This window comes from Pogona vitticeps, chromosome 13 (assembly GCF_051106095.1).
Source record: "Pogona vitticeps strain Pit_001003342236 chromosome 13, PviZW2.1, whole genome shotgun sequence".
Lineage (NCBI taxonomy): Eukaryota > Metazoa > Chordata > Lepidosauria > Squamata > Agamidae > Pogona > Pogona vitticeps.
This window is the reverse complement of record NC_135795.1, coordinates 19056789-19071508: the sequence shown is the minus strand read 5'-3', so window position 1 is coordinate 19071508 and position 14720 is coordinate 19056789. Positions and strand designations below refer to the sequence as shown.

General features: G+C 40.3%; 1 protein-coding gene across 10 annotated transcripts in view; it reads right to left on the bottom strand.

The window, feature by feature from the left end:
• Positions 1-107: 107 nt before the first annotated feature.
• Positions 108-14720, bottom strand: part of MPRIP (myosin phosphatase Rho interacting protein) — a 109088-nt gene continuing 94475 nt past the window's right edge. For 7 of the 10 annotated variants that reach the window (XM_078381283.1, XM_078381286.1, XM_072982584.2 and 4 more), the window contains 8 exons: positions 13393-13540; positions 13022-13139; positions 11389-11548; positions 10788-10907; positions 10515-10601; positions 9426-9588; positions 8949-9034; positions 108-5008 (listed from right to left, as the gene is read on the bottom strand). In XM_078381283.1, coding sequence (XP_078237409.1) covers positions 4937-5008; positions 8949-9034; positions 9426-9588; positions 10515-10601; positions 10788-10907; positions 11389-11548; positions 13022-13139; positions 13393-13540 — 954 coding nt within the window. In that variant the 3' untranslated portion in view covers positions 108-4936. Of the gene's footprint in view, positions 5009-7068; positions 7127-8948; positions 9035-9425; positions 9589-10514; positions 10602-10787; positions 10908-11388; positions 11549-13021; positions 13140-13392; positions 13541-14720 lie in introns of all 10 variants that reach the window. The other 3 variants (XM_078381284.1, XM_078381288.1, XM_072982588.2) reach the window with 1 other exon arrangement.

Below are 14720 nucleotides of genomic sequence, written 5' to 3'. Positions count from 1 at the left end.
TATATTGTTCCCAAATATTTTACTTGCTGTTTCTAGGTCAAAGAGGTGGCTAGACTCTGCCTGTGACCTAAAAGAGTCAACAAAAACTTTCTCCGCAGCATGTCAAGCGTGGTGCAAAAATAGTTTATTATGATATAGTTTTATGTATAGTTAGGAAATTATATTTACAAAATAATCATCAGCTACATCCATGGGAACCCTAACATGTCACACAACGTTTGTAAGGAATAAATATTGTGACATAAGTGATATTTTTATTACATTGAACAACTGAAGAAGGAAATAGCTTTTTTTCAAAGCATGAATATTAAACATGAGAATGTAATCTTTCAGATTCAATAGAAAGCATCTAAGTACTGTACATTCTTTGTGAAAAGAGGGGCAGGCTGAACACATTACTCAGTAGGTATTTTTGCAGGAACCTCTATTCAGTTCTCCAGTGAATTAGTTTTAGTTGAAACTTGCCTCCTTTGAATGTGCCACTGACTGAAACCCTCTTGCTTAGCACAGGAAGGTGCAACTAGAGAAGGCCTGCTGAATCAGTGGGAATCTGATGAGTCAACTCTTCTGTAAATTCGACTGGTTCAGTGCACCTATAAGTGTGACTTTCTATATTAAGCAACAGGATTTCAGCCACTGCCTCAGTGATAAGCACCACAATTGCCCCCTAGTGAACACTTGCATGACCATGTTCTAAATGTTGCAGAGCTGCAGAAGTTGCATTATCTTCATGCTTAATTCTTGGTTATGCTTCTGTATGATGCAGTCATTTGTGATCAGTTTGGAGAGTTTGTTCATGTAGGTCTGCTTATGAGGGAGGCAGGCTTACAGTTGAAGTTGAGACAATCCTCAGTATTTTCTGTGACGAGGCTGGTGATGAGTGTGCACAACTACAAGCTCATATTATGAATGTACAGCGGTTGTTCACCCTCTTAGCCACAGATAGGTTTCATCCAAATGCACAATCGTTGCTTTAAAAGTAGATTCAAATTAGTGCTGTACTGGAAGAACGAGATTGCAATCCTGAGCTAGTCATCTCTGACCATATTCGTTAATTCCCTTGGCGCTAGATGGTATTCTGCTGTGAATGCACCCTCTCCCCCCCACTTCTGTTTCATTTGCTCTCTAGTGGATTTCATGGCATACCTTTCAGAGTGTTGAACATAACTGTCAAACTCAAAATACTTGTTTATGTGCCTCATAACCACTTTCGAAATTGTGCAGTCTATAACGGATTCCCGTATTTTCTGAGAAAATGTTCAGATTCTACTGGTAAAGATGACCTCAGCACTTCAACCTCATTGAAACTACATTGTAATAAAATACAGTATAATTGTAAATGGGCAGCCATTCTAGAGTTGACTGTACTTCTGCCATGCTATTGCAACATGTCACACAACATGAAAGTGACATGTAGATTTCACAAATCAAATCTACTTTGTTCTTTTATAGAAATCCTTTATTCTGCAAGTGTTAAGTTACCATGCAAGAATACTGTTGTATTTTTAGTGATAGTTGCTACCACCATCTTACTAGATATCTGCACACCCAAGAGTTGTTTATGCCACTGTTAGTTATATTGTTATTAAACTGAATAGGGAAGAAATTCAGTGTATAGTTAAGTAGGCTTAACGTGTTGAAATACTGTACGTGTTCTTTGGACATTGCGGAAACTAAAAATGTATCAGAGAAGTTTAAAAATATATTTGTAACATTCAAACAAACCAATAAACATTCTGTATGGGAACACAGAGCAGGTTTATCAGGTTACACTAATTTCATTTTCCAAGTCAAAAGGACATTTGTATTAGAACAAGATTAAAAAAAACTCACCCCAAAAAACCCTCCACTAGTTTTTGAGTAATAAATATTTACATTGCGTGCTTTGAATACTATACAGGTTTTTAAATTATTTTTAAAGAGAATAACAAAGCTTTTTTTAAAAAATGGGAAAAATTACAAAGGAAAGATAAGCTACACTGAGCGTGCATGTGCTTAAAGTGTTCACAACAAAGTACTGCGTATGAACCACCAAAATGCAAAAAGTCCAGTGGGATTCTAGTCAAGTATGTTGTCATTACAAAAAGCAACACTTTTTAAAAACAACACATAGGGCTACTTGCAGGCAGCCTCTGCCACAAGAAAAACAGCCTGCTTGGATTTTGCAGATCAGCTCAAGCAATCCTCCTTTTCCATTTGTTTACATGATAAAGGAAAACAAAGTTGCATTAACAGAGAGGACTTAATTATGTTTCAGAAAAAGAAGGGAAGACAAAAAAAAGGATCTGCAACATACAAGATTTAGGAACGCATTATGCAGGTGTATTTATAATTATACATCCGTCTATTTTGAACTTAGATCAAACATTTTGGTTATTTTCGTAGCGTACGTTTGTGTAAAATGCAGCAGGTTGCAACAGAATATACCTATTTGTTCAAACATATATATATAGTGTCCTTTAAGAGCCATTCACAAAACAAAGTTCTCAGTATCATGTTGCTTTGCAGTATACAGAGAGCACCTTGGTCACAATAGTGCAGTCTTGCACAAAATAGTTAGATTGTTTTACTGTTTTTAACACCAGTTTCAGGGTTTGAAAACCACTGGCTTAAAAGAGGTGACATTTCTGTTTTTGAAGACATATGAATCAAGTATGTAAATCTATCTAAAATGGGTTTTCAAGACATAATTTGTTCTTCTGGCAGGATTCACTCAAGTTGCAGGTACAAAATATTGAAAAACAAGTTTCTTCTGTGTTAGAAGCCTTGTCAGTGCTAAAGGAAAAACATGACTGCATTTTAAGGGGCAGTTGGCATGCTCCTTTACACCAGTAGCTAAGACATGCTGGTTATCCTAATGTTCACTAACTTATTTGCAATTTAAGGGGACAGAAAAACTGCAAAAAAAAAAAAAAGTGAAACTGCCAGAAACATAGCAAGAAAGGACAAAATGTAGTTTTGCTATCGTGATCGCAAGGGCCTCAGGAACTCCTGAATATTGCACAGCAAAGAAATTTTGATGAGCTGTTTTAGCCATTCATGGTAGCAAAGGCCCATGGAATAGTAACATCGTGGCCTATTTAAATATGGCTAGCAGCAAGAAGAAAATTACCCAGACTCAGTTACCCTAAAATACCTCATATGTATGTCTGCTTTTAGGAAGTTTAACTATCCAATTAAGCATTAAGAACAGAATGGAGATTGAAGTGAAATGAGTTGATCTTGGCTAGCTGATAATTGTAAAACCTCTTTATAGATATATGTCTGTCCAAAAAAACCTCTCAAAACATGTAGGATGGGTAGTGTGCAAAGCAGAAATCCAGATAACCTGATACTGCACAGAATTAGTAGAGAATGCAGATAAAATTTCTTAAGGTTCAAAAACTTGCCCTTAAGGCTTGCAAAATTATCTTGTCAATACTGAAGCCACAATTAGTTTAAAAGAGCAAGTCTCACCTGCTTTTCAGTGCCTTTGTATGTACACTGTCTTGCTCGAGAAGGGCCTGATGGTCCAGAAATCCAATACTCTACAGATATATTCAATGTTCATGTCACTGCGCCCAGTATGAAAAAATTATTCCATATAGACTCATGATTTTGTTTCATGTAAATGATGGGCTCAAGTACTAACAGACATTTCTCTAACTTCAAACCTGCTGTTTCTCAGATATCACCTTTTAATAGGGTTATCTTGTCACCTGTCATCCCTCTGCTATTTAAACTTCTTCCTCTCTCTACTGCCATCATGCAACTGACTTTTCAACATACAAATACTACCAGCATGCATGGACAGACAAGAATGCTTTCCTAAAATTATTTTTAGATCTGTTAAGCAAAATCTAAGGACAAGCTGCCATTTCTTTCTCTACTTCTGCTAGACAGCCTGACTTGAACTCAGCCCTACCAGCTTTGCAAGAAGCCCTGCTCCTTTGCAGTACCATTCCACCAGCTACTTAGCAGAAGCTGGCATGAACATATGCTAGACAACAAATTAAGAAGCAGAAGTGATTTCTTCTTCAGAGGCCATCTTTAAGAAGGAAAATAATCCCTGAACTTCTGGACAAATTCTAGATTCACAGGTGGAAGAAAATTCTGGGCCACCTGTACTATATACACAGCTTCATGGAGCCCAATGAAGTTGGAAAAGAGGGTGTGGCTTTGGTATAGCCTTACTCAGAAACATAGCTGGATATTGACAGTGACTACTGGTGATCTCAAAGTATACCTGTCTAACAACTGAACAGTTTATATTTCACGGAGTTCACATCTCGGTGTAATAATCTGTCTATAAGCCAAATTAGTAAAGCTTTCTTTCCAGAAACATTGTAAAGGAACTGGGGACAGAAATCTCATACCACATAGTGGAACTATGCAAGATACAAATCAGGCTTGTCTTTTCCCTACAACAGGAAGCCAGTGTTTGTGTTGCTGCTGAAACCATCAATCCTGCCTGAGGAAACTTGCTGTGCCAAAATCATATTTGTGTGTTTTGTCTCAGAGGTGCAAAATTTGGGTCAACGCATGCACCCAAGTGCTGGGTTTCTCTTCGAAGTGGCAGAGTTACTCCCCTCCAAGGGCTCTGTTGCTATACCAATGCATTCAGTAAAACAGAGCTAGCTTATTGATAGGCTGCAGAGCCTTAATACTGACACTTAGTGTAATGGATATACAGTAGGAAAGACTTTGTATAGAGAGTCAAAAAGGGACATGTGCCCAATATCCCCTTGTCCTTGTCAAACTACTCAGGGCAAAGAGTCAGGGAATCCGTTTGATGGTGGGCAGCAGAAATGCCAGGTTTTCCAGTCTTTTCTGCTGAAACATCCGTATAAAACAATAACAGCAATGATAATCCTAAAGAACAAAAAATGAGGGAACTTGTGATCTGATTCTGCAAGCAAGGAGGCGCATGTGGTCAAGCCAAATAGGAAGGAGAGAACTAGTCTTTCTTCATGTCCTTGGCTTCAAAGAGCTTGAGGCGCTCCTGCACCGTCAGGCCTTCCTTCAGACTCTGCACAGGGTAGGGGTGAAAAGGAGGAAAGAAAAGCAAGCCATGAAAATGACATTTTGGAAAAAAAGGACAACATCCAAATCAGAGGGATGACATGTATTCTCAGGCAAAGAAAAGGCAAGTGACGGCATCCTAAATAAGATTAGAAGAACATGCTTAAGAAAATGCACCATTATGAGGTAATGTTATTAGTGAATCAGCCCAAGATGGATAAAGACTGCAGGTGAACTGGATGGCCACAGGCACAGCTGACTTGACTGGTAGAACAGTTGTCTGGATTCTGATGCAGCTACAATACTATTCCATTATCCTGTTCTGTTGTAATTCTAGGGTTGCATAGGCTGTAACACAGTTACAGCCGAGGGATTCATTCAACAAACAGTATGTTGATACAACTGTTAACCTCAGCAAGGGAGAAATTGCTATGAAGTTGTTTTTATGATACTGAAGTCTGCAAAGCTGAAAGCAGTCTTGATAAACAACATTTCTATATCTTATGTGGGGATCTGATATGGTCTGGTTAACCAGAAGAGCACATGACTTTCAAGTTAAATGTTTCCTAGCCATTAGGAACACATTTAAGGCACTTACAATTTCAACAGAAAACTATCCTGAAATGTTCTGGCTCCCTCTAACATTTGTCTATTCCTGGAAGGTTCTAGTAGTCTCATGTTATGCTATCTGGAAATAGCTCAAGTAAAATCTCTGGGGTTTAAACCCAAGATTCTATAGGTGATTGGTTACATATAGCAGGTTCCAGCCTCTCAACCATACAATTTGTCCTTTTTCTTTTCATGATTTGGAAAGATATGTATGAAAACCTCACACCCTGGCTATTTTACATTAGAACATAGCTCTTACAAAGAAACCTAGTAACAAAGCCAGTGAGACCAAAATACAGTGTTTGTGCCCATCTATCTCTTATCAAGGATGCAAATGGACACTGGCACAAGTACACAGGCAAATACAGACCAAAGAAATGGAGAAGGAGCCACAGGGTAAGGCTAGATGACAAAAGACTTGACTTTGTATGGTCTCTCCCCTTCCTGAGAGGCAAAAGGAGTTAACACATTTTCACCTCAATTTTGCAAACTGAGTGTTGACTAAATGCAGTGCTAATTGAGTGAGAGATGTGCAAAGCTTTCTCCTGTGTTAGGCGGTCACAGGCTTTTCCCTGGGTTATAATTAGTTCCTAGCAGTACCAAAGGTTTTATGGGGTAGATGAAAAACAAAACAATTACCTAACTGGCCTGTCTATGATATAGAATTTTTGCTATGCTAAACAGCATGGGTCTAAAGGATGTCTTGACTGGTGATAATTCACAGTTGGTTAATTTTTGAAAAATAAAGACCTAATTCAGGGTGAAGTTGTGTTTTGATAAGGGCCTCTTACTGTGACCCTAATAGAGTTTTCAAGATAAATGAGATAAGGAGTGGTTTTACCAGTTCTGCTCCCCCAGTGAGTTTCCATGGCCAAGTGGGGATTCAAACGCTGCCCTCCAGAATCTCAGTCCATCACTCTATCCATTAAGCCACACTGGGAATCCCCCGTGTACAGTATATCTAAGTCTCCTGTATTTTCCTACTCTTGTGAATAATGCAGCTGGCTTCAAAGGTAACCTCTGACTACTGTGATGAGCAACAAATTTGGTGAGATTCATCTGATCTTGACTACAAAGCCAACCAATCAAATGCTATAATTCTGTTTGTAAGCTTTGCCTGATGTGAAGCATTAAGTCTGGGGCATGCACATTCATCCAACATGCACACTTTGTTTCATGCCCTCAGTACAACACCCCTTTGTGCATCACAGAAGGTGCAGAAATTCTCCAGCAATGGATATCAGTTAGGGTGAGGTAAGGCAGAAGGATGGGTGAGCCATAGATGCAGCCATTCATCTTGTGTGATAAGGTTTTAAATTCTGACTTGCTCTTCTCACCCAACCCCTATGTAATGCTCAAAGGAGGAGAGATTCTCATTAGCCATGGACGTGTGAGCAGAACATGCATGAGGTGGATTGCCCCTCAGAGAAGGAGGAGGGCTTGGTAGATGTTTGTTACCTATATCACTGGAATCTGATGCATTTCAGTTATCCCATGAGACCTGCTCAATAACGGACTGTTATTGGAAGCAAAGACAGACAAAAACAAGAAACATGAATTCTAATTGCTTTGGAGGCTCCACAGTCTCAAAGAATTTCCCTCCCATTCTGGTAAGAATAAGGCAGTTTGGTACTTAGGGTCAAAGACAGAGACACACGGACCCCGAGTGCAAGACTGCACATGTTTGCTTCCTTACTCAGTTCATAAAGGCACAAGAGTAAACAACGATACAAATTGGCTGTAAGAGCAGCTATAACTGGCACTCCCTGTACAGAAAAGGAAGTAACGCACACAAAAACAGGTGAGACACAAAAAACAAATGTGAGTTGAATCTGCATGTAACTCTTTATTATTATTATTATTTTTTTGGATATTTTGCTGGTGATGCTTAGCAGACCAGCTCAGAGAAACGTGCCCAGTTTGGAGCCAAACTAGACATTTGCTTGAAATGATAAATAACTGGGGCAGTGCAGGATTTTAGTCTCCAACTGGAAAGGGAGACAGAACTTCCTTCCCTGATTGGTTCATTTCCCACATTGATACCTGTACTTCCTGTTTGCTTTTAATTAGGCAAGGGAAACTTACTGTGTAGTTGTATGTTACATAGAGAGTCTAGTTTCCCCCCTCAGAAGCACTACAAACGGGTTATGTGCTGTCAATTTTTCCAATTTACCAGCACAGCAGACCCAAAATGAAGCTCCCATGGCAAACTCATAGCGGCATTTCAAAGCACACTGCAAAGCAGGAAGATTTTTGCAACAGCAACAACGCTCATGTGTAGTTCAAACCCAGAGATGTCAAGTGGAAGACCGGGCAAGTGGAATGTTGATAACTCAATTTAGATAGAACACAGCAAACCAACTCTAGCAGAAATAAAAGGAGTCTTAGATTCCCTTGCCTCCAGTAAGGCACCTGGGAAGGATAACATCCCCATTGAAGTGCTGTAAAGAGATCATCAGCTGTATGAAATCTGTCTTTGCTGGAGGGAAGGTGGAGTACCACAGGACATGAAGGACAGAAACATCACACTGTACAAGAACAATGGTAACAGGCAACTGCAGTAACTACTGTGGCATCTCCTCAGCGTTGTAGGGAAGCTGCTTTCCCGTAGTGTGCTGAAGAGACTCCAGGTGCTTGCAGACAGAGTCTATCCAGAATCAGGAGAGGAAGCTGAACACCTTCCCTATGTGTTGTCTCCGATGCATTCTTGGTATCACTTGGCAGGTCAAAGTTCTAAATTGAGTATTCCTATAATGAGCAGGAATTTTTTTGCATGTATGCATTACTGAAACAGCAACGTCTACATTGGCTTGGGCATGTCATGAGAACGGCTGATGGTCGGATTCCAAAAGATCCCCTGTATGGAGAATTAGTGCAAGGAAATTGCCCCAGAGGGAGACCACAGCTGTGATACAAGGATATCTGCAAGCAGGATCTGAAGGCCTTAGGAACGGACCTCAACAGATGGGAAACCTTGACATCTGAACGTTCAGCCTGGAGGCAGATGGTGCATCACAGCCTCTCCCAATTTGAAGAAACACTTGTCCAGCAGGCTGAGGCAAAGAGGCCGTCCCGAAACCAGCAAAATCAGGGAGCCGAACACGGGACAGACTGTGTTTGTCTTCAGTGTGGAAGGGATTGTTACTCTTGAATTGGCCTTCTCAGCCACGCTAGACGCTGTTCCAAGACCTCTATTCAGAGCATATTACCATAGTTTTTCATGACTGAAGGATGCCTACACACAATGAACCTGACATAACTGGTCTTGAGTTCTGTGGTGCTCCATAAATTATTAGACATGTCCAGCTAGAAAGGATAGAAAGATAACACATGCTTACCTTTGACCTGATATTTCTTAGTTGCCGGCCAACACTGGTCCTGTCTTTCTTCAAGAAATCAGGATTACTTTTGGACTTCATTATATCTACATGGAGGAGAAAAGGTATTCATTTGCTTAAGTTTATTGCTGGAATTGCCACAAGCACAATACCTGTTCTTACACCAGAGATAAAAGTAAGACAATCAAAAGGCTCTCTCAGATAGGCCCAAACTACTTTCAGGCAACAATAACTTAGAATATTTACAGTCTCTGAAACAATCTTGTTGCAACTGATATGCTTTATTTCCTGAACCAGAAAAGTACAGGTAAATTATACATCAAATGAAGGAAGCCTTGTATCTATTGCACTTCATCTGAAGTACAATGCTTGTGCTGGAATCTTTTTAAAAAGACACCCCACTGATCTGCCTGAGTTGGATCTACTTTGATTTTGCATGCTTAACTGTGCCCAAGAAATAAACCAAGCAAGACTGACCATATCCAGATACTGTCGTGTTGTCTGGCGATTTTTCACCAAGAGCTTCAGTGGCTGCCTTGAGCTGCTCTTTCAGCCTGCTAATGTCGCAGTCTGCCTTGGCTTTCACAATGCTGAGTTCTGTGTAGATATCTTTATATTTATCACTGGCATATTTCTTGTCCTTGGAAAAAAGACAATGGCAGGTTCAGTTGAAAAGATCTATATAGCCAAATGGGCTGGGGTATCAGTAGAGTTACATGCTACAGACCACCCATGGACAAACCGATCTCAGTTCAGCAAAATATGAAGTCACTTCTGGTGGCACTAATGGCAGTCAGCAGTTAGCACTATATGTATTCTGTACTTTTGAGCTCCTGGATTTCTCTTTACTAAAGTACAGTATTTGGTTTCTTGTAGCCTGTGGAAGTAGGCCCTAACTGTAAAAAGCAGAAGAAAACCTGAACCAATTTAGGAAACAGTTGTGTAGTATTTCCCTAATAGACTATGAATTGGTGTGGCAGGCACCCACTCAAAGCTAAACAGAATTTCTTGAAGAGGAAAACAGCAGTCGATAAGATTCCACACAGCCTGATTTTGCTAGGAATGTGAATTTACATTGGAAGCAATATTGTTACATGTATACAGTACTTGGAAGGGCCAGGATGTGGTAACCCTGCTAATGAAACATTATACTACATGTGTTCCAAGATGGGAAAAGGGGGGGGGGATATAAATGAAATAAAATGGTACTGCACAAGGGCCACATTGAAGAGGAGATAGAATGGCGCTCTGAATGGGCTGTCACCTAGTTTTGTTGCCACTGCCACCGACTCCTGCGCACACATCACTGACTTCGGGGTGGAGAAGCTGCTGTTCTTGGAGTGCCCTATTGGTGACTCCTCAAAATAATTTTTGCTTATTCAAGTCGGCCTTTCCATTAAAAAAGGAGGGCTGGCCCATATGTTGATTCAATGCATTAGTGTCACTTGGCCATCATATTGCCATAGAAAATTAAAAACTGCCAAGAAGAAAAAAGATAAACAAAAATCTTTAAAGACTGCTTATTGTTTTTAAATGAAACAGGCATGTCTGTTCCTGGACTATTACCCTCAATGCTGTTTGCAATTCATCCTTCAAGGAGCTGATCTCCTGCTTCAAGTACTGGATTTCTGATTCCTTGACTCTCAGCAGGACCTGCAAATGGGGAAAAACCAGGCAAATGTCTTTTACGTTAGAGAAACAGACATTGTGAATGATAAGGAAATGTATTTGAGTCTACAGTATAAACTGAGTCAGGAATGTGAGTCCATTCTGCACTAGTGTACCCCTTAACTACGTCAGATTTGCTTCATGTTTAGAAACGAGGCGAAAACCACTTACCTCCAACTCGTAGGCATCTTTGCCTTGGGTAAGAGGTGAGCCAGCAGTCTCTACCCCACCCTCTCCAGTCAGCAGTGTCCGTAACCGTGTAATCTCTGCAGCCAGGCGGTTGTTTAACTCCTGTGCAAATCACACAAGATTGCAGTTGTGAATAAAACTGTTACAGTTGAGTGGTCTCCAGTCCTAGCAATGTAAACCTTTGTGTGGGTGGGTGCACTCACAGGAACTGATGTTTTCCAAATTGAACATAATTCCACCAATTAACACTTACGGATTTTTTGGTCATCCTTGCTCCTATCTTGTCTTCCACACAGTTTTAGTCACAGAAATAGAGCCCAACATCTCCACAGACAATAGCTCAGCCAAATACATTTGCGCTTTCATTCAGGACAGCCCCATCTAAAATTCTTAAAAGGCCAGTAGACCTGAGGACGTTTAGAAACCAACTGGAATTGATCTCAACCACTCATCATAAACTAATGGCCAAAAATATTTAAAAATGAACCGGTTTACTTCTGCTTCATGAAAGCCCATTCCCCTAAAAAGAATTAAACAGAAGAATTTTTATAGGTCTTTAACATGATAACCAATGATACTTCACCTGGTTGTGTGCATTGAGCTCTTGGTTCTCTCTCTGGCACTGACGTAGGGCCTGCCTCTCTGCCTCCAGGGCCTGGGCCAAGTGAGCATTTTCCAAACATTTCTGAGAGTACTGCTCTGAGAGGACTTCAAGTTCACGCTGGACAGACTGTAGCTCCTCCCTAAGATGACACGGAACAACAACAACAACAACAAAATACTTTATGCAAGTCCAGACTGAATTGGCCTGGAGTTCGGGATCATGCTTCATTTACAAAAGTGTAAAGGGACTCAGAAAAGATAAGCCAGTAAGAATCTGTTGTGTGTGTTCTCTAATGAGTTCCGTCCACTGTAATTATTCTTCCTGAACAATAAATACAAGCAGAGTAGTATTTATTTAGATTTATATGTCACCTCACCAATGCGAGCACCAGTAAGAAGTTTAAAGGTTAAAACCTAAGATCCCACAAAACAAAATAGATTTAACAATATGGCAGTTCACAAGTATAACATTCATACAAAGAAAAGAAAGAACAAAATTGAAATTTAACAGCATTCAAGGAAATCTGTTATTGAAGGCAGCTCTGAATAATTCTGTTTTCACCAGTTTCCTGAACATGAGGGAAGGAGTGTGGTGTAGCTCAGTTGGTAACTGGGGGCTGCCACTGAAAAGCCTTAATTCTTTGTCACCTTTTTTGTCTCCCTCAGTGTGGTCACTTTTAGCAACATGAATTGAGAGGAACAGGTAAAATAGGTAAGAAAGAGGTCCCAACAAGTATCAAAGTCTTAAGTTGTTAAAGGCTTTATAAAACATAACTAGCTCTTTGAAACAAACTAGCTGTCTCATTTTGGAGCTGCTCAAAGCAGTTTTTTGTTTGGTGTATCCTATAAATGTGGGATGTGGTGGTGCTGCGGGTTAAACCACAGAAGTCTCTGTGCTGCAAGGTTAGAAGACCAGTCATCGTAAGATCAAACCCACACGATGGAGTGAGCTCCCATCACTTTTCCCAGCTCCTGCTAACCTAGCAGTTCAAAAGCATGTAAAAATGTGAGTAGATAAATAGGTACCACCACAGTGGGAAGGTAATGGCGTTCCGTGTCTAGTTGTGTTGGCCACGTGACCACGGAAACTGTCTACCAACAAACGTTGGCTCTATGGCTTGGAGGTGGCGCGCCCTAGAGTTGGACACGACTGGACTAAATGTCAAGGGGAACCTTTACCTTTTTATCCTGTAAATATCCCCTCACTGAAAGGTTCCTGTTTATATGGAAATTTATATGCCTCACTTTCAAAACTACCATATTAAATAATAAAACGGAAAGATTCAAACATTGTGCCAAATCAAAGGTGAGCTTGCTTTCGAAGTAGAAAAGATACCCTCTGTTTTAATCAGTACTTGGACACATTAAGAAGGCATGGACATTCAAAGGATTTGGGGGAGCCTACTATCGCATTTCACTTGTATCCTGCCTTTCTTTTGGATACTCTTATAAAACTTCAACTCTGGAAGAAGCTGTTTTATGCTCAAAAGCATTGTTTCCCCAGTAAAATAAAAGCAGAAATGCAGAATAGCAAGGACATTATGCAACCCAGGTACCAGGAGGTCTTCATTTGCGACGGTTATGAAATACAGTAAGTGGAAAGAAATACGTACAGGTATTGCCTCTGCAAAGCTTCAATGTCCGAGTTGATGCTGCTAATCTGGGAACGCTGGGTTTTTTCCAACTCACGCTCAAGCTCTTCCCGGTGAGCATTTTTCATGGCTTCTATGGCTGTATAGGAAAAAGAAAGGATTACACAAAACATGTAAAAATAAAACATTCTGGTCTCTTGGTCTTGCCCCAAGGACAGTCATCTTCTAACGCCAGTTTTCCTAGGCATGCTTTGGTGTCCCTTTCTTTCTTTCTTTCTTTCTTTCTTTATTTATTTATTTATTTATTTATTTATTTATTTATTTATTCAATTTTTGCCCCGCCCCTCTAGACAACGTCTACTCTAGACAACGTCTCTTTCCCTCTGCTCTACCTGAGATGGTGGCAGCAGTTTCTTCGGCAAGCAAGCGATCTTTCTCCTCCCGCAGCTTCTCCAGTTCTCGTTGATGCTGCCTCTGCAAGTCCTCTATCTTCTTTTGATGGGTTTCTTCCATGGCAGCAAAACCTCGTTCACATGTTGCCTAGGAAAAGAGTGGAAGAACAGCTGATACATGGTATATTTCAGCGAACTGACTTGAACATTTACATGTGATCATGTAACTTTGGATGAAAGAACACAGATGGAGGAGAGTAAATAATATTGCTGAGAAATAAACAAGCATAGAAGGATTAGCAGTTTCATAGCTAGCCTGGGATGCTTCAAGAAGGTGGGACCCTATTTTATAATGCCAGCAATAGGGAAACTATCTGAAAGAGACAGCATCATTTCAAACTGCCTTAAATGGGTACCTCTGAAAGAATTAAAGAGTTTAAACTTCCAAAGAACACTTTGGTCATAGGTACTGAAGGCCATGTTGATGAAAATGGAGACAGCTCAACTAGCTTAACATTATTGCACTGCAGCACAGTTGTTGGAAGTATTGTGTTGCACAACACTGAAGCATAAAATCCATGGAGTCAATGGAGTATTCAGCTGCACTCATCTACCCTGTCAGAAGTACAGAAGTAATCTGCACCATTATTGTATTCAGTAGCTTCCTTATCACCCTTAATTGTGCAAAAATTATATCTTGCTTTGTAATCCCTGTCATTAAGAGCTGGTTCTCATACAGGTTTCTCACCTGAGTGCAAAATGTACAGGATGTCTGCCAAGTACAAGAGTACATGTAACTCCTCTCAACCCAAGTATCCTTCAAGTATCTGCAGTGTCCTAGCCTAAGGCTTTCCCCTTGCCTCTTAGGATTTTCCTGGTGATTATTTCAGACAAGAACAGCTGGCTCATCTCACCCCTTCCTCACTGAAGTGCTTCTCTTCCAGATGCATCAAGGATACACTTTGACAGTTATCTGATGGCATACTGCAAGAGTGGCTATGTAGCATACCCATGCCCTCTTGAGAAACAGACATCCTATTAGTGAAATTATGTACAAGCTTCATTTATATGTATTACAATCAAGACCAGGGAATTGGCTTTGTTATAGAATGTCTATTCCTGATAGACAAGGGGCTTTGAAGGAAGTTTTGAGCTTGCATTAATTCTCTGCCTCCAAAAGGAAAGCCACTGCAGTCCTGCATTCTAGGATCACCTTACTCATGATCTAGTATGTGATACCATTGTGAAATACATCAAAATTCCCCTTCAGTTAAACCTAGGGACATTGCTTTTTGCCTGCTTGCTGAAAGAGTAGATCAGTCAGTGTA